The 23170-nt window shown below is 29.4% G+C and overlaps 5 protein-coding genes and 1 long non-coding RNA gene across 13 annotated transcripts in view; 3 read left to right on the plus strand and 3 right to left on the minus strand.

The window, feature by feature from the left end:
- Window positions 1-9425, plus strand: LOC126917798 (sodium-independent sulfate anion transporter-like). Of its 3 annotated transcripts, XM_050725087.1 has the most exons (11): window positions 1-385; window positions 1185-1380; window positions 3336-3556; window positions 3649-3835; window positions 3997-4161; window positions 5285-5446; window positions 6473-6613; window positions 7222-7367; window positions 7953-8126; window positions 8215-8371; window positions 8489-9425. In XM_050725087.1, the coding sequence occupies exons 1-11, from the start codon at window positions 158-160 to the stop codon at window positions 8683-8685; spliced, it is 1974 nt and encodes a 657-aa protein (XP_050581044.1). In that variant the 5' UTR covers window positions 1-157; the 3' UTR covers window positions 8686-9425. The 3 variants fall into 3 exon arrangements, with proteins under 3 accessions (XP_050581044.1, XP_050581046.1, XP_050581045.1); XM_050725089.1 differs by lacking the exons at window positions 1-385; window positions 1185-1380 and adding an exon at window positions 1788-1804; XM_050725088.1 differs by lacking the exons at window positions 1-385; window positions 1185-1380 and adding an exon at window positions 2895-3119.
- On the minus strand, window positions 235-10832 carry LOC126917834 (uncharacterized). Of its 3 annotated transcripts, none has more exons than XR_007711083.1 (4): window positions 10725-10832; window positions 1286-1499; window positions 676-856; window positions 235-575 (listed from the first exon to the last, which is right to left on the minus strand). It is a non-coding gene; the product is annotated as an uncharacterized LOC126917834 (long non-coding RNA). The 3 variants fall into 3 exon arrangements; XR_007711082.1 differs by lacking the exon at window positions 10725-10832 and adding an exon at window positions 1857-2531; XR_007711081.1 differs by lacking the exon at window positions 10725-10832 and adding an exon at window positions 1577-1814.
- Window positions 10424-12937, plus strand: LOC126917815 (probable RNA-binding protein CG14230). The gene is made up of 6 exons (XM_050725141.1): window positions 10424-11063; window positions 11144-11338; window positions 11417-11646; window positions 11743-12002; window positions 12081-12287; window positions 12379-12937. The coding sequence occupies exons 1-6, from the start codon at window positions 10917-10919 to the stop codon at window positions 12531-12533; spliced, it is 1194 nt and encodes a 397-aa protein (XP_050581098.1). The 5' UTR covers window positions 10424-10916; the 3' UTR covers window positions 12534-12937.
- LOC126917806 (farnesyl pyrophosphate synthase) lies at window positions 12523-19932 on the minus strand. Of its 3 annotated transcripts, none has more exons than XM_050725107.1 (7): window positions 19673-19932; window positions 14689-14857; window positions 14358-14498; window positions 14010-14213; window positions 13554-13718; window positions 13236-13448; window positions 12523-13155 (listed from the first exon to the last, which is right to left on the minus strand). In XM_050725107.1, the coding sequence occupies exons 1-7, from the start codon at window positions 19843-19845 to the stop codon at window positions 12946-12948; spliced, it is 1275 nt and encodes a 424-aa protein (XP_050581064.1). In that variant the 5' UTR covers window positions 19846-19932; the 3' UTR covers window positions 12523-12945. The 3 variants fall into 3 exon arrangements, with proteins under 3 accessions (XP_050581064.1, XP_050581065.1, XP_050581066.1); XM_050725108.1 differs by lacking the exon at window positions 19673-19932 and adding an exon at window positions 15734-15886; XM_050725109.1 differs by lacking the exon at window positions 19673-19932 and adding an exon at window positions 15618-15777.
- The window catches only part of LOC126917821 (uncharacterized), a 6234-nt gene continuing 990 nt past the window's right edge, over window positions 17927-23170 (plus strand). The window contains exon 1 of one of the 2 annotated variants that reach the window (XM_050725148.1): window positions 17927-17998. In XM_050725148.1, coding sequence (XP_050581105.1) covers window positions 17930-17998 — 69 coding nt within the window. In that variant the 5' untranslated portion in view covers window positions 17927-17929. Of the gene's footprint in view, window positions 17999-23006; window position 23170 lie in introns of those variants that run through there. The other variant, XM_050725149.1, reaches the window with a different exon arrangement.
- Window positions 20919-22755, minus strand: LOC126917827 (uncharacterized). The gene is made up of 3 exons (XM_050725159.1): window positions 22065-22755; window positions 21847-21961; window positions 20919-21323 (listed from the first exon to the last, which is right to left on the minus strand). The coding sequence occupies exons 1-3, from the start codon at window positions 22098-22100 to the stop codon at window positions 21178-21180; spliced, it is 297 nt and encodes a 98-aa protein (XP_050581116.1). The 5' UTR covers window positions 22101-22755; the 3' UTR covers window positions 20919-21177.

Here is a 23170-nt window from a genome sequence, read left to right on the forward strand (position 1 = left end):
TTCTTCGAGTCAACTACTTTGCCTTTTCCCTTCCAATGCAATTCTAATGTTGCTGTGAAGTGATCGAACGTACAAACCCGAATAATTTAACTGGCGGTGTTAAGCATCGGTATCATCGGCGAATATTTTCGAGAATTTTGATTCTTCGCGCAAAGAAATGCCTGCTACCACGAAAGAGTCTATCCCGTTGGAGGAACTTCCGACGTCTAAGAAGGATAATAACAAATCGAGCTGTTCGATAGTCAAATATATAACGATAATACATTGGTTGCCAAAATACTCTCGTTTGGATGCCGTTTCGGATCTCGTAGCTGGATTTTCCCTAGGATTAACCTTGATCCCTCAAAGCATAGCATACGCTGCACTCGCAGGTTTAACTGCTCAGGTATATCTTTACTCTTTACTCCTTACTTGGTCGATCGAGAAATTTTCTTCGTTCTCACCCCTATCGAATTATCATATCGCGCCATTGCTTGAATATATTGTTGTTTACTATTATTTACGTGTTATCTCGTTCGTTCCACCGACGATGATTCGCTCATCAATACCGAAGTATTCGAACACTTCTCTCGCACCTTTCAAAGGAACAATGGTAATGAATTATGGGCTAAATAATAGGAGAAAATGTGCAACTTTTTATTATAAACAGCCGATAACGAAGAAATTGAGGATTACTTTTCTATGGCTGTCGTGATTCCAATCTTCAGATTCTTAGAAGCAAAAGATAGTTATCGCTGATCTATAAGGTTTTCATATTGTCGATACTCAGCTTTCACTCGCTCGAATCGTTCGATTTTGATTTCTCGCTTTTGTTACCTTTTTCTTGGTTACGTGTTGTTATAATTCCGATGGGAACCTGTAATATACGAAACGGTAAAAATTTGAAGAGTTCGCTCGTAGAGACATTCAGAAAAATCATAGAAAAAAAATTCATAAATTCCCTTTTCGAGGTAACGTGAAACGGATAATTTTCAATGAAAACTAGGACCCTAGCAGAGAGTGTTATGCATCTCGCACGCGAATTTACGCAAGAGCCACATTTTCTAAAACCATCTGCGAGATTATTCTCGACAGACAGAAACACAACGATTACGCCCGATGTTAATTCATTACTGTTTACTCTTCATACTTGCCACATTGGATCACATAAACGTACAAATTATAAAGCGTCCAATTCTTTGCAGTATGGTCTTTATTCGTGTCTAATGGGCAACATTGTCTACATCTTTTTGGGAACGATCAAAGAAGTATCGATTGGTCCTTCGTCCTTGATGTCGCTACTTACCTTCGAATATACCAAAAACATGCCAGTGGATTTTATCGTGCTCTTTTGTTTTCTTGCTGGATGCGTAGAATTGCTGATGGGGCTGTTACGTTTAGGCTCGTATCGACAAAATAATTTTCAGAAACGTTCAACCACTCCAAGAGAGTAATTGCCTCGATAATACAAGGGAATGCTCTCAGATGCGAAAAGAGTGGAACGATGGATCTCTGAAACACTGCGCGAAAGAGGTTAAAAACCATAGAATACTCGTTGATCCGAGACAGATAAATGAAAATCTATACGTGTACGTACGCATACGCGTAGCTGAAATAAGCGTTTCGTTCGTAAAATATACGGTATCGTTGGTAAAATCTCTCGTTTGTACTTTTCTCGATCGATAAAATAGAAAGACAATAGACGTTACATATAGCATCATCGTTCCGCGAATCTTATTCTTATATGTACATATATCGTATCTTATTGTTAGCTGTGTAAATTCGTACGAGATATAATTTCGACGCTTTTGCAAAACTAACCCTCGTATGAGAAACTTTATTTCACAATTTTAATTTTTTCTCGCATAACGAATTACCTTGTACCAACTTGTAAAATATTCGCCTAACGAATTGCCTCCTGTATTCTCGTAAAATACTTTCGGCTTCATCGAGTATTACGTATCGTGGCGATTGAAGGACTCGTTGCAAAGACAAATCAGTTCTAGATCTCGACAAATTGTTTTATGACATAAAAAGAAATGTAAATCGGCAGAGGAAACGGACAGGACCGGAACTAACTAGTTTTACGTCCGAAAAATTCCTAGCATCTTGGTGTTCAAATTATCAGAGTTGTCTATTTATCGTTGCATCAGCAAAATTTGGAGCTGCCAAATTTTTACGTCCAGCCGACCAAACTGAGTAGCCGATATATTTTCGCAAATTTTCCATTGTTGAGAATATCAGACTGTCGACAGCAGGTGATATCAATAAATATCTTTAATTGCTTCTCTTTCTCAAAATTTCTAAATCCCTATTTTTTTAAAGTCGGTATCATAATTAATTTTATTATTATATATCAGCATAATATGATGTGACAAACGATAATAAGATGATAAACTATGATATAAATCAGTTCTATCGTATTTTGAAGATAATATTTTCAAACAGTTAATAGAAAATCCAAGATTAAGACTCGCTTAAATCGATTCTAAGACCAAGTAAACAATTGTCTAAGAAAGATAAATCACGAGGAATTATCTGTGGGAGACACATTTCTTGATACGTGAAATTAGCAAATCTCCGGAATGTAGAAGTAACTAAGCCGAAAACGAGAATACTCGCAGCGCAAACAGACATGCTCTTTTTTCCATATCTTGACTAATTATTGATACAACGATTTTAACTAATTGCTACTATAAATACGCATTTGTTGCGCGTTGGTATTCTTTTTAAGCTTTTCTCGCGTGTTTTCGACAAAATACCATGCGCGTATTACGTATAGTACGCGTACAAATCGCTTTTTCTCTTAACCTCTTCTCTCGTAAATCGAGTCACGCTCGTGACAGTGATTATTGTTCTGATTCAACAGAGGAGGCTAGTGTTCGTAGCAATTCGTTCGAACTCTAACTTTTATCCTTCGGTTTCTATCCGATGTACCACAGGAATATCGATATTCCGCGGATATTTATGCGTGTTTATGCTCTCGATAGTACAATTAAAGAAACAGAGACCAAGCGAATATTCGTATCGCTTGTTAAATATTACCACAAGTACCGTAGATCGGATATTTTATACATTTTTGCAGAGACATTCTTTAAATCTCTAGTAAATGCATAAAAATCTGCAAAAATACAAGTTAGGTTAGCATTTGAACGATAACGTTAACGATACAATAGCACGATAAATAGAATGAACGTTTACTCTAAAATAATATCTAAAAATATTACAAACAGTAAATTAACGTTCCACTTTGTTTTTGCGTCTGAACGTATCCCGAATGATGCGTTATTTTATGTTCGTACCGTCGTTCGCTCTCATTCGTAATATTTTTTTAAACGATGAAATTCTTTATACAGGCTTTCTGGTAGATTTTATATCGATACCAGTCACATCAGGCTTCACTTCGGCTACTTCAATTATTATAATCGTATCGCAATTGCAAGGGCTATTAGGATTGAAGTTCAAAGCGAACAATATTGTCGACAATCTGAGCAAGATATTCCAAAACGTGCAAAACGTGCGAATGCCAGATTTTCTCCTTGGAATTTGCAGTATAGCGTTCCTTCTGTTCTTCAGAGTAAGTCCCTTCAAGATACCGCATTATGGAAATAAATATGGAAATAAATTGCCTTTCGATTTAACCATCTATCTCATGTTTCTATCATCTAGCAACTGAAAGACATCGACTGCTGTTTCGGGAAAGACAATGATCGATCAAAGGGGAAACGTAAAAAGATGTGGCTGAAGAAGTTCTTGTGGTTTCTTTCCATCTGTCGCAACGCTTTGGTCATCCTGATTGCTTCGACGATAGCTTTTTATTTCGAGAAGACAGGATCCTCGCCGTTCATTCTTTCAGGTTCGCGTTTCCTTCTCTCTTATTTTCTTTCTTTTTTAATCCTCCATACGAAGTAAATGCCATCGCAGGCGTTTCGCTTCGTTACAGCGCGTTTAACGCGTAAGAAAATTTCTACGAGAAATATTCGTTATTCCCTTCTGACTTTTATTTTTAATTTAAAGGAAAGATACAGTCAGGACTTCCCAGGCTCTCTGTGCCTCCGTTCTCGTCTCAGGTTGGAAACGAGACCTACACGTTTCTAGACATGTGCTCCCATTTAGGGTCAGGCATAATCATACTGCCTCTTGTCTCGGTGTTGGCAAACGTAGCCATTGCTAAAGCATTTGGTAAACACCATAAATCGTCGAGATCTTGCGGATCTGTATTCAAAAAACGTTGTTACGAATATATTTTCGAATTTTTATCGAGCAAACGAACAGGTTTCTTTTTCTCTTTTTTTTTTTTTTTTTGTTTTGTCTTGTCTCATCGAATACGTGTAACGTGGCAGGTGATTATTTGATTTATGGATGACTAATATGCTGTTCATACTTCGTTTGAAATGTTTGTAAAAACGCGTTATGAGATGCGTGTCGATGTTTCAAGTAGTCGAGTATACAGACTGAAACAATAAACATGATTTACATGACCATTTAACGTAAGATCTTAGAATTGCTTTTTATAGGTCCTTGAATAGTATAAAAATTTGTTTTCCAATTTTTATGATTTACTAGAGCAAACTATTCTATGTTCTAGTACGAAACGAAGCTTAAAAATCTGCCACGTGTAGAAACCTGTTATCGCGCGACTTAACCTTAAACCTAGTACATACATACATCGCTGAAAATCCCATTCGTCTTTTCAGTGATTTCAGATTTGTGTCTATCGTCGTAGATCACGAATGTATACAGTGATTTCTACTGCAGATATCCCCGAGGAAAGTACGGAAAAGTTTAAGCTTACGTATATTTTAATATCCGTTTAATATCAAAAGTTACAATATAGAGAAATTCTGCTTATTTAAATTCACTCGTAACACGACGATCCATATAAAGTATGACAGACTATTTGTTTCGGAAGTGTCGCAAAAAGGGAAGAAAATATTTTTCATCGTATAGTAGGAAGCGAGAAATAGAGTAACACGGTAACGCGAAATAATATTTCCGACGAGAAAACGACTGGAGCTCCTCCAAATTCGCATTAAATTTTTGGACGCGTTGTTCGCATAAATTCGCAAAAACTACAATTTACGAACTTCGCCTTGTATCGTCAACGATCTCGAAGAACTCGGAGATTATTTGGGAACAATGCATCCAAGATGAAATACGTAAAAGAGACCACTTCGTAAGAGAAATTTCGTAACGTTCACGTGTTTTGTACGCAGATCCACAGATTTCATAGTTTGCGCGTATCAATGAACTACGCGAGGTTACACGAACGTAATTGATCGCGACACGATGTTTGTATTTTTAGCAAGTGGTAGCAGCGTAAATGCGACGCAAGAGATGTTAACGCTCGGTTTGTGCAATATATTCGGAAGCTTCGTTTCGTCGATGCCAGCTGCCGGAGCGTTCACCAGAAGCGCCGTAGTTTCCGCCAGCGGTGTACGAACGCCTATGGCCGGTATATACGTCGGTAATATTATCATTTCGAGATAAAGCAACATGGAAAATTGCTGCAAGAGAAAATATGCTAGAACTCTATTTATCAGGGTTCATCGGAGAACGAATAATTCATAGAACCGGAGCTCGCTGTAATAAAAGTTCACCGACTCTGTCCGCTATAACTTCTTTCGAGAAAATGGGATTTGAACCCGTTTAGTCAAGAGCGAACCTGGAGACACGCGTATTCAACAAATTTCACAGCTGAAAACAAAACAGACAGATCTCTGTTCGTGTTTCTTCTTCTCCGGAAGATCGAAAGTACAATACGTGTCAAATGTTTTAAACAAAACATTTATTGTATTACGTGACTCTTGTAAACGTGGCTGTAATTATATCGCGGAAGATCGTGATAAAACTTTTACGCAGCCAATTAATTGTCCTAACTTCCAAGAGTCAAGACATAAATCATTCGTAATATCGATTTTTCTGACTATGCGAATCCAGCTTCCCACTGCTATTATATTGTAGAATTACCTAAAAAGCCCAAAAATTAGACGCGAGTCTTTTTGTCGAGGATCATTCCATTTTTCAAATTTTACTTTCTTGAAAACGAAGCCTACGAACGAGAAAATCTTATTCCACCATCTCGACCTATTTTCACACGTAGAATAAGCCACTACCAATTCTTCGCTCTTATCCGCTGAGAAATTAGCCAACGGTCAAGTATGCTTGACCTTCCAAACTTGATTTTCTCGAAAAGAAGGCTACACGAGGAAAATCTTATTCTATCGTTCGTCTCGTTTTTCATTAATCATCTTATTCGCGTTTTCACGCGAGGAAATACGTTCTTTCTGTCCTGTATACGTGTATAATATTGCATTACACGTTCACGTAAGTAGATACAACCGCCAGGAGCTCCTAATCAGACACAAAGATTTCGTTTCAATAAACGGAATTTGGATAAATAATATTCTACTGTATTTTCTCTTGCGCGTATGCATAATATATATTTCTTTTTAAGAAATGGTTACGGATAATAACATTGGTTGTTTTGCAGGAATGATGACGTTCCTGGCATTGAGTTTCTTGACACCATACTTTTATTACATCCCGCGTTCCACTCTTGCAGCGGTATTGATAAGCGCGGTAATATTCATAATTGACTTGAAGATAATACGTCTGTTGTGGAAAGGATGCAGTGAGTCGTTGTAACTTTCACATACAGTAAAAATTTACATTAATGTCACATTAATACAATGGGAAATTCAAATATTTTCTCAGTCTCGAAATATTTTCTTTGTCGAGTATCGTATTTGCACAAAAATTTCTTGTACATTTGTAGATAAAACAGAAATGAATATCCTTTGTTAATTACCAAGCAAATTCATGTCTCATTTTGTGTTTAAACAAATTAAGATAAGATACACGATCGATATCAGATACCCTCAATTCTTAATCTCCTCTAATTATAAACTACAGAAGAATATTTTACTACGTGATCGTATACGTTCAAATTTTTAATCAAGATAAAAGATATATTAAGAGAAGGAGATAGAACGATAAAAAAAGGTCGATTTTGCAAAGTTTGCACTAACTTGAGAGAGAGAGAAAGAGAGAGAGAGAGAGAGAGATTTAGCAAATAAAGTCAAGTCAAATTTTGTATATCTTTTATATCTGTCCAATAATAAGTATAAAAATAACATATACTATGACATTTGTCAAATATTAAACTGCATTTGTTCTTGTTACTTTTCAGAATTAATCTCTCGTATTTGACGTTGAATAATTCTGTATACCTGATTGCAGAAAGGGACGCGGTTGCAGCGATAGTGACATTTCTAGTTAGCGTGATATTTGGCGTCGAATTAGGACTCTTAGTTGGTGCTCTGTTCAGTTTAATATTCTTCCTTCGATCGCCTGCTAGGCCAAAAATCGAAGTAATTCAATGTAAGGTAAAAGATAGTATTGTATTATCACGTTCTCATAATATCAGTGCCAACGAATCTTTGCTCGGACATTGACTCGAATATGCTTCACAAACTTTTGTCGGTATTTGCATTTCGTATCAAAACGGAATATGTTGAGAATTTGTCGAATACTCACGCGCTCATCTAGCCGTCGACTAAGTAGGAATGCATGAAAGATAAATAACCAAGACAAGAGATTATTTTTACTAAAAGTATTACGAAAGAAAAATAAGTAACAAATATGCAATAAAATATTTTCATCGGAAGTTCCGTTTTTGAATAACAAATTTTGTCCACTCTGATGGGCTAGATGAAAAATTAATCAAATGCGAATATACACGACAAATTTTCAAACTCGATTATCTCGAAAATAAAATTTGAATCAATTCACCTTCGCGTGTATCATAAAATAACCGGTTATACCATATTTTTTAAGACACCCTGTACTATATTAATTCTACACAGTATCGTCGTCATCTTTCAATCTTAAAACGATTAACATTTAAAAACGATCAACACTTCTATGCTTTGTATGAAAAATCAAAAGCTTCCTTCGTTGCCCTTTTGTAGACGCAACTTGGAAACAAATATATAGTACTCAAACCAGACAATGGACTATTTTATCCAGCTGCAAATTACTTTTGTAATAAAGTGATGAAAATAATTCACAAATACGATGAAAATAACGTGCCATTTATTATCAATTGTGAAAGGATACGAAGTATCGACTATACAGCGATCAAGGTAATAGAGAGAATTAATGTAATTAATTTGATTTATCATTAATCTGTAAAGAACAGATAGAAAGATCGCGTTTTCTTTTGGATCACAGGGTATTGAGCTAATATCGGCGAATGTCAACGCCGAGAAGAAGAGGTTATGGTTCATGAACGTTTCTTTAAGGACGTTTAATAATTTCGAAGCTTTCGCGAACAATAAACATTTTCACTTTATCGACGAAGAGGATAAAATATCTTCCATCTTTCACGGTACGCTTGATGTTTTTATTAACGTTTCTTAATTAGATCACTATGCGTATCTTTAAAAAAATGTAATATATTTTATTGATTATATAAATGATAATACGTATTTATTAAACTTTTTAGATGGTCTTTTGATAAACAATGCAGATGAAGTGAAAGAACAACTTTTAGAAAACATGATAGGGCATGCAACGTTCACGTGTGCCAATGATAATAAAAAAGGTGCTGAAACGCTTCCAAAACTCGTGACAAACTCTGGAGATGACGGAGAAGAAGTTACGTTAATGTTGACGCCTTTGCAGGAAACGAAACAAACATGAAAAATGTCGTTCTTATAATTAGTTACTTTCTGATTTACATTAATATCTTGCAAACGCGATAATTTTAACATGAAACGAACATCAAACGAAATTAACTAAAGATGTGCCAACATCTTTTAATGTATGTATATCGCATATTTGATATAACTTTCAGTTTTAAAATTCGATAATATCATCAACTTGCTTAATACTGAAACATTTTCTATTGTTAAACTTACTGATATGATATTGGTAGTAATAACAATGATAATAATATAGCAAAGTTGAAATAGGTCGCTCGTTTAAAACTATTGCATAATTATATTATCGTTATTATTTTATCATCTTTTTATCGCTTGAAGATCTGTGAAAGAAAAAGAATATTTAAATTCAGCTACGTACCTAATCAATTATACAAACACGATACAATATAATATCGATGAAGCATGTAGAATGTGACGATAATGATATAACCACGAAAAGTATGCAAGAACGAATCGAAAACCTGTTTACGTTTGTCAAGAATGAAAATAAAATTTATCGACAATGAAAATACTCGGAAGACCATGATAGGAAAGATTTTAATTATGGAACAATAGTTTTAATTTAATATTGTATCGATGATTACATTTGAGATATGTATGTACGTCTTGAAGATTAAAGAATACAATGTCACGAAAGTGTATTCGTAAATCGCACAACAGATTCGTAGATAATATATTACATAGAAAATCAGCGTAATAAAATATAGACCTTAAGTATGTAGTGTGTTTTATATTTTGATAATTGCTTCGTTGATTAACAATTCAGTTATAATGAAATTCCCACATTGATTTAAACTAATGGATTTATCGCTGCCTTAATTATCACAGTGGTTTAAAAATATTAAGTAAAATATTTTGCAATTAATTTCAAAATTCCCGCCAAACTACTAGTGATCCTTTTGTATGTTGTACTGGGATGTTCGAGATATTTAATTCACTAATAAATTATAGTTCAGTGGAGATCATCTAAAATTACTATGCAAATTTTACATGATCTAGATTGAACTGAATTGCAGGTTACGTAGTTCTTAGCTTGGCATCGTTTCCCAAAGATTAATTGATTGGTATAAACGCGGAGATGACTACGTGCGAGATCCAGCGTGAGCCCTAATGCCATTTATCCTTCATTATTAATTAATAATTTTACTGAGTGAATATTGTTACTCTTGACATTTCGTATCCGTCAAACTCTCTAAATCGACGTGGTCCTTATATTTATTTCTGTGCAGGCGCACAACAGTTCACATCATTCGAAAATGGCGCAACGTTGATGATCGAAAGCGCGCGTAAATACGCGATCGTTCAAACCTTTGTTTGAATCATAAGCATGTACTTAATTCACAGTTAATTATTACTTCTTTTGCCGAGAATAAAAGACTAACAAATTATTAGGCAATAAAAGGGCAGGAATTCATTGAAATTCATCGATCAAAGTGTTGAAAAAGTTTGTTCTATACCTGATTTTAATATGATTCTATCATATACGTATGCGAGGCTAAGGATTAAACGTATTATACAAGTTCGTACTATCTATTCATAAAATATATATCCTATATATGTACGTAATATTATATTTCGTTATTAATTACCATTTAATATATAATTTTTTAAAAAGACTAAAGTAAATAAGTAAAAAAATTCTTAAGAACATCTGCATTATATTCAATTCATACAGATGAACAGAAGTTATATAGAAGTATAGGAATCTTTGTTTCATCTACAATAATAATTGATAATTACACAGTTATATTCAATTATTAAACAATTGATATTTTTAGAAATTTCAATATCATAAATCGTAAAATTAATTTCAAATAGTAAAATAATATTTCTCTAAATTTTCGAAAATGTTTTAGTTAGGAAAGTGTTAAATAAAAATCGATTTGCAGTTTTCGGATGTCGGGTAGTGAAACCTAACCTCTAATATCCGTGTTCACGTATATGAAATTAGATTGTACATATATTGAACATTGATGTAATACAAAATTTATAAAATTGATTTAATTATAAACTTACTTAATCATGATTTTGCTGTATTTGTATATAAATAAATAGAATTCAAATATTGTTAGATATATAGCATTTCTTTTATATGTCTGTTTACTGTATACATTGTCACATATAAATTTAATAGGTTAAGTTTCTTTGAGTTTAGTAAATACTATCACATGACGCAATTAATTTATCTTAACATATCTAAGGAAATGAATGATTACTTTAAAACGCGAAGTTAACGAAGAAATAAAGATGGATAAAATTAGTGCATCAGAAAAGAAACGAATAGAATCATTAAAACATAAGAAAAAAATTTTCAGAGCTAAAGAATTGGCAGTGCAAAATGCACTGAAGAATTTGGTAAACATGTTTAAATTAATTTTGTCCAACATTTTAAGTGTTTATGTCATATTTTCCATATATCGTATTTATTTTTATAGGATAATAATTCAAATAAAAATAAAATAATATTTGATGATGATGATTATATCAATAAAATAGAACAACCTAAAATCGAAGAAAAGGAGAAGAAAAGAAGACTTGATTTGTTTGATGATGATGACTATGATAGGAATGATGATGAGTCGGTTTGGGATAATAGTAAATTTGAAATTAACAAACATTTCACAGGGGAGGTAAGACATTTATATATATTCATATATAAATAAATTTTATAAATATTTAAACCATTGATATTAATCGATTAATTCTAGTCTCTTAGAAGTAATATTATTTTGGGGAATGATGAACGGTTTAAACTTGACAAGCGTTTCATAGAGAATGATAAAGAATCGGATAAAGATATTACTAAAGACACAAAAGGTGATGATGACATTGATTTACAAAAAGAAAAGGAATTACAATTAGATATTTTAGAAAATATTCTAGGAGTACCAATTAATTCAAAGAATAAAGATACAAATAAGGATGTAAAATTTCCAAAGTATGAATAAAATAGTTAGTTATGTTAATCATAATATTAGAATTATAGTAATAATTACGTAATTATGTATTTCTGTATTATTATTCAATTTTTTAGGAAAGGAATGATTAGATATGATCCTACAGAAAATGGTCATAAAGAATATGAAATTAATATAGAAAAATCTGAAACAGAAACCAAAAAAGTTAAGAAGAAGAAAAATAAGAATAATACAGATAACTTGATTGAAAATGTACCTGTAGAAGTGTCGAAAGATATATATTTTTCTGTGTCAGACTCACTATCAAAAAGCTTGAAAGAAGGAGGGTCATTCAGTTTATTAAAAACATTTGGGAAAGAAATAACTAATGAAAAAAGTTAATATTTACATAATACATTAATTAAAAAATTTATTTTATGATATTTATTACATTTATTTTTGTTCATAATTTTAGATGATAATAGTAATATTTTAAATATGGAACCATTGAAGCCTCCAAAGACTCAAGTAGGTTTTGGCTCAAAGAATCCATTTAAATATGATTCTTCTGATGAAGAACGTGATAGGAAGGAAGAATATACAAATAAAAAAGAACATACAAATAATTTGATAGTAGACGCAAATAAGTTTTTTTTTGATAGTAATGATGTTCGTTTTAGTGGTACGCATTTTATATAAAATATAAATATGTATATAATGAAAAATTAGAAGTAATAATTATTTTTTATATATTCATCTTTAATATATTTTAGAGGCAGAAAATTTTTTTTCGAAAGAACACGTGTCAGAAGATACGTTTAAAGAGCTTAGACAAGAAGTAAAACAAATTGTGCGTTCGAAAATTCGAAAAAATATGAGAAAGAAGCAACCTTGGGGATACAAAAAAAAAATTAAAAAACCATCTTAAAATCTCTTTTATTAATCTTTTAAACATATAAACGAATATGTTAAGTTTATACAGTTGCTTTCAAATGAAAGAAATGGAAATTGCTAAAAAAATGTATCATATAAAACATTGTATGAAATATATCTCCTATAGCATATAAAATATAAAATATCACACCTTTTTAACTGTGAATTAACATTTCTCTATCATTTGCATTTTCATTAACATTGTGCATTTCAGCAACAATGTATTTGTAGTAAGAAATTATTGTCTCTGTTTATGATTTTATCTTGTTACGACAGAATTTAATCATTAAAGGTAAAGAGTTACTGGTCCTTATTTAGTCTCTGTCACAGAGAGAAGAAAATACAAACACATATGTATTTCCTTAAATTATAATAATAATTAATATCTGTCGTTTTTAATTCTATAATTAGTCCTTTCTGCCTACTTTACGACATGTTCTGTTAAGTAACTTTAAGAAGAAATCATGTGGAAGTCCACGAGATATTTGTTGTATATGTGTATGTAGTAAGTTATATGTTTCTTCTTCATAAATAGCATAAGTATTTGATACACCAAGCTCCTGATAGAGTTGTTTTACACGATTTATTTTTTCTACATCAGATTGTCCATAGCACTCCTGTAGAGTATTTGTATGTTATTCGTATCTTTACTTAAAAAGAGATAATGAATATAAAATATTATTAGTGACATGTATACCTCAAAAATTTTCTTTTGCTCTGGAGTAGCACGTTGTAAAGCTACAACAATAAGCCATGAACATTTTCCCTCTGCTATATCTGTACCAGATTTTCCAATGTCTTCTATACTACCATAACAATCTAAATAATCATCTTTTACTTGAAAAAGATGTCCCATTTCTAACAAAATTGTTTTTGCTTGCCTATACATTTCGGGATCTTTTATACCAGTCTATAAATAATATGTAACTTCAAACACAATCAAAAAATGAAGATAAGATCTAAACTTTCTTTAGACAAATAATGTAGTTATAAGAATTAATAGAATTAAACTTACAAAACTCATAGCAACAGTGGCTGGTAACACAAACGTATAATAACCTGTTTTATACTTTACAATGGAATTATATCTATCCATTGTAAATAGATGTAGATTCGGTTTCTTTCCAAAATTTGTTGATAATAAATCTAGACATTGACCCATTTCCGTTTTTAAAGAAACCTGTAAATAATATAACATAGTATAAAAGTTGGTACTTTCTTAATTTGGCAAACAATATTTTTTATAAATAAAATAGTAAAAATATTATATTTTATCAAACAATTTTATTAATTTCTGTAAAAGTACAAAACAATAAAATCTATCTATCAAATCTGTAGTGAATGTTTAGCATAATGGTCGCCACAACTATTAAAACAATTTAGACAACAACAAAAATATTCCCAATTAGAGTTAATCGGTACCAAATCGGAATATTTTGTATATTATTGAGTACGAAAAATAATTACTTACGGATAAAAATTGTTCTAAGAGATCCAAATAACATTCTTTTGTCTTAAAATGTTTCTTAAGGAGCTGATATATACACATTTCCAGCATTAAAGCATCGTTAATAGCCGTTAATCCAATGTCATTGTATAAATACCAGCACGGTTGATTTCGTCGTATTTCTGAGTGATCTTGAATATCATCTATCGTCAGGAAAAACGCTTGCAACTATAATACAAATATATAATCATATTATATAAATAATTTTTTAAGTCATCTGGCTAAAAAGAAATTAATAAGGTGAATATGCTATGTACTATTGTAAATCCTAAAATAACATAAACTGGAAACGATAGAACAAAAATTACAAACCAATTCTATGCACCAGCCTAGTATACGAGTTAAACGAAGATTTTCTTCCGTTATTTGATCGGGAGGATTTAATGATCTGTATGCTTCTACAACCGTTAACGCTCTATTCCTCCCTCCAGATGGAACATTGTATTGCAATACCTAAAAATTAAAGAAGAGGAAACAACTTTGTCAATAATATATCATTTCAAATGTAATACGTTTGAGAACAAATATAATTATATAAATTCAGAATACTGAATTGAGACACCCTGTATACAAAGAACTATAAGTACAATGTACCGTTCGCTAATGTGAAAATTTAAGAAAGAGAAAAGAAGAAAAAGAATACCTTCACTAGCCATTTGGTAACATCTGGTATGTCAAGATGACGACCAGCATCCGTGAGATCACGTACGATATCGGGCCATACAGCCATTAATTCACGACTTTCATCCTTAACCGATACAAATGATGTATTCGGAACCACAGAATATGTTCGTGCATCGACATTGTTGGATCTAAAAGAAGACAAATTTTAATGACATTTTTCTATGTTAGGAATCATAGTGACAGCTGAATTTATTTAATAAGATACATCGATCTTTCAGTTTTTATTTTATTTTAAAAATTTACAATTTTAAAGATCATTCATGATTTAGAAATACGTAAGAATTAATCAAAGGAATATATTATAAATAAATTATTATAATATGATTTTGAAATAAATATTAACAATATAGTAGTCAGCGGAAGTAAAATTTTTATTGCGGATCTAAGAATATTTTCTGTTAAATTGTTAAAAACTTAAATAGCAAAAGTACTATTCCTTGCTAATTAGATACATTATTTAAATATATTAGTCTAACTGATACATTAATGTCTCACATAGTATAGAATTTAATAATAATGTAACTTGTATTTCACTGATTAAAGGGCACTAATGTCTTTGTTTTCTTGTTAAGTTTTGAGTAAACATTTAACAAATTGAAAAGTAATTTAAAACTTCTCAGAAATCCACCAACATTTGATACTTGTTATAAAGAAAAAGATATCGAAATTGTTCTTTCGTTACGTCTAACCGGTACTTCCGGTGAACTAGAACAATATAATTTATTATATATATGAAATATAATATTATAATATAATGAACTGAAATCAAGCAACAAGCTATCAGTTAGAGTCTTCTTTTTTAAAATTTTTATCGGATAAGGCAATCGTATAAGGTATAACATATCGACCAAAGACGAAAATCATGAACTTATCATTTTTAAAATTTACTTGTAAGCTTTGTGTATTATCAAACTAGTTAATATGATGTGCAAGGATATTTATTAAAATACTAGTAACTTGCAACTTGTAAGTAAGCTGCGCAAAAGAACACAGACGATAGATACTTTGAGTTCATTTTGTCACGAGAAGTAAGCTTCTGTAAACTACTGTGAAACTAATGTAAAATATGTGGTTGAGTTCCATTGCATTCGATATATATATATATATGTATATATATACACAACTGCATCCATATTGACGATTTTCAAGCAACTGCTTTGTCATGCAACACGTATTTTACTTATGCAATCTTATTATAATTACAAAAACCTTGTTACAAATGAGCATGTTCATACATATTATATATACATATTGTCAGTTTGGAAGCGACAGTTTTATACAACGCGATTCGCTTTCTGGCGATCGTATCGAATCGCAGGTAGTTGCATCATTTGATTAATAGCCAACGATTATTTTATACAGTTCGGAGATGGTAAAGAATATAAGGGATGCTTCTACAAGTTAAAATAATACGAAAATATAGAATAAAGAACATTCGTTTGAGGCTTTATTCATTTATTTATTTATCTAACATCTAAAGATCCCATTAAAGCATCCCTGAAGATCTGCAAACCTCCCTACACGAACGAATATAGAGCAGTCGAAGCGATAAGAAGTGCAGTGAGTCTCAAACTCAAAGCGACATATGTACAATGGCTTACAAAAGTATTTATACGTATTACCACAGAAACCTTTTATATATACGTTATATGAACATTGTTTTATTTCATTAATATATGAATTAAATATGACAGTCATAATTCTATTAATCAACCTGAAAATATATGTAGAAGACATATGTATCTAGTAGAAAACTTGCAAACTTGCAAACTTGTGAAAAAATCATCATACAACAGTATTCCTGAGCTCATTTTAAAGAGTGAAATCTTTTCTTTCACATACTTGAACTGAATTTTTTCAAGAACCTTTTTATGCTATAAAACGGAATGGAAAACTAAAGTTGCTTCTTACTTCTTCAAATTTTACAAATTCAAATGTCTCTATAGAGTTAAATAGTCTTTTTTCCAGTTTCTGTTTAGAATGATTTTGTAAAGGGAAGTCACCCCCTTACAACATACTAACTAAAAGGTTAACATACGATATTTTTTTGCCGTTTTATTGGACTTTAAATGATGTACACTATCGGTTTTGGAATAACTCATGATACACCTCGAGGTTGATTCTAGGTCGCACTTGTAACATGTGTGATGTATGCACTTACATATGGATTACGAAAAAATACGATATTTTATGCAAAGAAAGAACTTTGAACATCAACGTAAGAAAAATTGTTATAATTATACTTTCAATTTGTATTTCGAAGAAGTCCATGAAAACCAAAGTCTGTACCTATGAAATTCTTGTTTTTATACTTTTCATTTCACACGCCTTCTGCGTGTATAATATGTATACATGTATAATATGTTTACCACTTCATTTCTTTAAATTATGCGCGTACATTCATAAACTGTAAAAGATATTAATTATCTCCACTCGGAAATTTCATCAGATATTTTCTCATACTCTTCTATAAATTTCTATGAGAAAATAGATGTAATGATTAAACTATGATTTTTCTTACAAAACTTCGCAAATTCTTCACAACGAATGTCATAATCTTCTTTGCAACTTGAAATCACTATAACTGCCATAGTTTGAACTGTTCTACATTCATTTATGTAGAATTTATCAAGAGAAATCTACCAAATTTTAAGAATACTTTAGTCGATTTTTACATGTTAGTAGCTAATAAACCACAAAAATTATTTTGTTATTAATTTTTGTCTTATTTTAACTTGCAAAAGCACCCTTCAAATTTCCTATTATGGTTTTGAATTTTCTATTATATGTTGTTGAGCACCTTGTATATGTTATACAGGTACACATATATATAAATAATCAGAATTATAATAAGAAACGAGAAAGAGATTCCATTTTTTCTCATTGTAGTAACTTATTAAATAGAGTGAAAATTAAATTTAAGATAAAGCTTCAAGTTGGTAATGTAATTTTTATGTACTGAACTTTACTGAATTTTTCAATACGTAAATCATTATAAATTTATATTTACTTTGTGAGACTATTCAATATAGTATGAGGTATCTTTTTGAAACTGTTAGCATTCATATTAATAGAAACATGATTTTTACATGAGTTACTTCATAGTAAACCCTGAAATGGCATCTTGAGTCAGTCAATTGTTATGTAAATAAAAATATGATTTTCATATGAATTAGTTCCACTTATCTAATAATACGCTTATGGTCTACAATATGTCATTTCTTGAAGAAAATATTGAACCAGAAGAAATAGGAAGTGATCTTCTAGAGGTATAGTTATATTTGTATTTATTACATTATAATTTCCAAAAAAATAACATTTAAATTCAACCTAATACAAATATTTAAACGTTATAAACATTTTATTACTTCTGACTGAAACTTCTCTATTTATTTTAATAAATTTATAAATATATCTTAAGATTACAAAATCATAAAATATAAAATCTCAGAATGACGAAGAGGAAATGGGTTCTGAAATAAGTAAATCCATTACAGTGATTCTAAAAGCAATAACACACCGTGGAACTCAAACAATAATAAAATGTAACCCTAATGAGACCAAAGAGAATTTCATCAATATGATTATTAATACTGAAATATAATTAAATAGTACTGTATAAGTATAGTACAGAATTTATCATTTAGAACCAGTTTCAATATTTGTTATGGAATAATAATTTACATATTTAATTTGTATTTACATATTAAAATTAATTTGAAACGTTAAAAGATAAAAGATAATTTGAAAAAATAAAAAATGATATTTCACATATTAATACAGAAATATTTAGTACGTAAACCTTGAAATAAATTTAATATATTATGATGTAAAAAATATATAATTGCAAGTTCCTATATTAGATATATTCTATATTATAACAAATCATCCAATGAATTTACTTTTAAAAATATAATGACATATCTCATTTTTATATGTTTGTCTTATTTTCTGGATTCAAAAAGTAACTTATAGGATGTATATATTTCTTATCAAATTACATATCTTATTTAAATATTGTTTTATCGCAGACTTTATTCAATCATTTAAGTGATAAAATAATACACATAACAGATTTGAATAAATTGTAACATTTATAAGCTAATAATATAATGTTTCAATACCTATTTGGATAAAACAAAAGCTTTAAAAAGTTGTGAATGTTTTGTAATATTTTTATTTTTTAAATATCATACAATAGTACATAATAAGCATAATAGCACAAGTTCAAATAATAAGTTCAAAATCCACTTTTTTAAATGATTTAATTATTTTCTTTATAATTTTAATTGTAAGATTTCTTTTATTTTCCAGTTGTATTTGCATAAATCAGAAATTCTTTCTATAGATATAATAAAGTGACAAACACAGCTAATTAAGATAACTACTATTGGGAGAATATTGTTTCAGTTACTTATATAAGATTGCTACCATATCATACCAAAGAACTTATGTTTAACACATATATTTTATCACAAAGTAATAAATTAGTATTTTGTAAACTGTTTAAAATATTAAAGCAATTAAGATAACTCTGAAATTGATAAAAATTATTTAACCTCACCTAAATTTATATTTCTGTTTTTATATCTTAACATGAATATTTATCCTTACTACATATCTAAAGAATTCTTTAATTCAGTTAATATTTTAGAGAGAAACGGTAATTACACGTAATAAATACATGTATATTATATGTAATAAAATAGAATTTCTAATAAACTCGTTAATATATAAATATTCGTTACAAAAATGAAGTATGATTTTATATAGTATTTTTACTTACAAGAAAAGAACATTATAATATATAATAATAAATGTATTCAAATATATTAAAATCTGTGTTTCGAAAATACGTACTAACAGCACGTATGATAATTATCATTACATTGTACTTATAATATTATGGTAAAATAAAATTAATGAGCAAAAATTCTGCTTACCTAAAGTATTCCAAAGAGGATATATTTGTATTATAATAAAAGTATCGTATGTTTGATTCTTCATATATCCACCATAAAGGATTGTTTCTTATACTTATTACGTTAACAAAATTTTGTGAAATATTACGTTTAAACAATGATAAAGCGGTATGTTTCGGTATAATAGAAACCATTTTTACTATATCTGTATGTAATATGTCTTTACCGTAACCTCGACTTACAAAACAGTGAAGGATAATTAAAGCTCTTGAGGGTATAAAATTTTGTTTCTTATATATATGTTTGTGTGTATAAACATAAACCATGTACAGTAAAAATATATAACGGTAAAAATAATATATTGTACATAAAGGCAATTTAACGAATTTTTATTTCAAAAAGGCATCAAAGAAAAATTAAAATTATGGATCGTACGTTCGACGTAAATAAAATATATTTCTACATAGCTGAAGATATATGTAAAATATAATAATATGTATTGCGCAATGTAATAAAAATTGTTACGTATTTATACATACTTGTTACTTTGAATTTAAATTGCAATAATCATATAGTAATACATATCTATTTTAATATTGCCATTATAATACATATCAATACAATATTGCCTTTATAAAAATAATATTTTTCTATAATATTAAAAGATCTATAATAGAAAAGGATATTTGAAATTGTATCTCCTATATTTAATCTTTAAACAATTTAACTTGTTTATTTAACCTTTAAAGGTATTAATGAATAAAGCATGTTTCGCATCAGAAAAAAGATTAAGTTATATAAGATATAAATCTCTCTCTATATGAAAAATTTACTAATTTTAAATAATAATAATTACCAAATTATAAATAATCTATAACATGTTTTAGACTGAGGTGTACATAACTTGAAGCTCATACAACTTGTAATTGCACATGTATATAATTTATCTTATTGTCTATGATTTATTTGGAAATAAAACTTTATATGGGGAAATGTTATCTTATATTTTTAATTTAATTTTTTCACATATAATTATGATACACATGTTACAAATGTCTTTTCGTTATGTTAAACTCGTACTCATAATTTGAGAAAATTGGAAATTTCGGACAGATTTATGTAATTAACAAGATTACTTTATTATCATTTATTATTTTTTACTTTAAATATAGTTATATATATTTTTTAAATATAAAATAATTTTTTTTCATAAAGATAGTGCATATAATTGCTTAAAGTGGTTTAAACAGTCAAAATAAATGAAATATAATCTTTTATAAATATATTTTACTTTATGTTATTACAATACTATACATATACATGTGTGTGTGTGTGTGTACTATTTTTAAAGCATCCTATAGGTTCTCGTGCAAAATGATTGTATAATTATTCTTTATTTAACTTTATCTACTTGTTTGCATAAAAAGATTCGAAATTTCACAATATTCCTTTTTAAATATTATTTATTTACTATACTTTGTTGATTGCTACAAAATTTTCTATAAAGACAAATGTGATCATAAAAACTACTTATTGAAAGGTATTCTATTAGAAGGAGCTGGTAATCTATATTTTGCTAATTCCACTTCTGCTTCTCCGAAAGTGTCTATATGATAACAAAAATACTCTGGATTTTTATATTCTTTATTTTTAGCAGCACGAGGCCCAACAGCTGAAAAGTAAAATTTAAAAACGATATAATATGAATAAAAATATTGAAAATATAACTAACTCTTAATGTAAAACCTATAAAAATTATCAATCATCCTAAAAATACTTTTACACCTATATGAATTTATAAATATTTAAGAAGCAATTAAATAGCTTAAATTTCAGATCTGATTTTTAATATTTCAACAAATTTTTCTTATATTTTGTATTTTACATAATATATTTGCATTTACTGAGACACTAATCTACTAATTTCATTTATATCTTTAGGTGACTAAACTTTTTGCAAAATATTTATTTACTGAATTATCCAATGTGTTGAATTTTTTACTTTGTTTTTCATTTAAAGATCATTTAAAGGAAAAAATCTTATACTTCAAGAGCATAAAGAAAAACTTTCATGTTACTTTATATTATAATAATTATTAAATATAATAATTATAATTTATAATAATAATTTTATTTTATTAAAATATATAATGATAAATTATAATAACATATATTATTAAATATATCTGTCTTACGTGTATTTGGAATTTTACAACATTTCTCACTGAGTCCTGCAACATTTGAGTTAATCTTCGATGTACTACTCTTTGTTTGTGAGCTTAAATACTTTAATAATATTAAATTCTGTTTCTGAAATAATTAGTATCTTTTAATGATTTGTTGATTGAACGCAAATAATTAAAATGTCTTTTTATTATAATAGGTTACATTTTGAGAAAATTCAGCACTATACCTGTTTTAACAAGTCATTTACATTTAAACGTAACATTTTCTTCTAATAATATTAATAATTTGTCTATATCTTTTTGACAAATAAGAATCCTTTATATTTATATAACGGCGTATTGAAACTAAAATGCGTCAACGTTCACTATCGTTAGTAACATCGCCATATTCAATTATATGTGCACAGTTGCTAAAAATAAGTTGTATTTGCTTTTAAAGAGACTTTTAGATTGTAAATATATTTCATGTAAAAATATTTCGAATTTTTTTATTTTAAGTCGAGTTTGTCTAATATATATGTCAAATGATAACTTATTTTGAACGTGTTTTGTACATGTTATGATATTGTCTACTGACAATAGTTCTATTTACAAAAATTAATTTACGTTGTATTTTTACGTGGTAATTCAGAAATTTGGGGAATTTCAGGCTGATTTGCTATGCGTGGAGTGTAAAAGGATTCTGCTCGTGTTCGTGAAATTTGAAATTGGACAATTTAGTCATTTAGGTCATTTAAAAATGAGCAGGAAGTGTTACACATCCTATTAAGTAACCAGTAATAATTCTGTCATTTAATCAATAAATCTCTTATCAAATTCCTTTTGGTCGTTGCCTCGGCTACCCAGCTGTACAATTAATTTTTACCGCGTTAAAATTTACACTACGAGGAGCCACTTAACAATGCACATATTGTAAAGGTAGTTTTACACGTGCAACGATATTAGGGTATGTATTTCAATCAAATTCATGCAGCAGTGTCACAGTTTTGCGGAAGAAATACAAAATTCTTTCTATTTAAAGTGCCGTTTCTTTGATATATTAAAAAATTTACCAGAATTAAACGTAGTTTTAATTTTAGTTTATTATTTAACTTCACTTTAACTTTAACTTTCATTTCACTTTAACTTTAAAAAGGAGAATCAAACATAACTAGTTAAATAACATAGCTGTAGATGCAAATCTATTATAAAAGTTCTTCATGCTACGTAATGGAGAAATAGGAAGGCATATATATAGCTTATCTCATATAGCCAGTCAAAGGCGACACTGAAATACAATATTACATACAAATGTCAAATTTTGCTTGTTACAACAATTAATATTATATTGTGG

Source organism: Bombus affinis, chromosome 6, assembly GCF_024516045.1.
Source record: "Bombus affinis isolate iyBomAffi1 chromosome 6, iyBomAffi1.2, whole genome shotgun sequence".
Classification (NCBI taxonomy): domain Eukaryota; kingdom Metazoa; phylum Arthropoda; class Insecta; order Hymenoptera; family Apidae; genus Bombus; species Bombus affinis.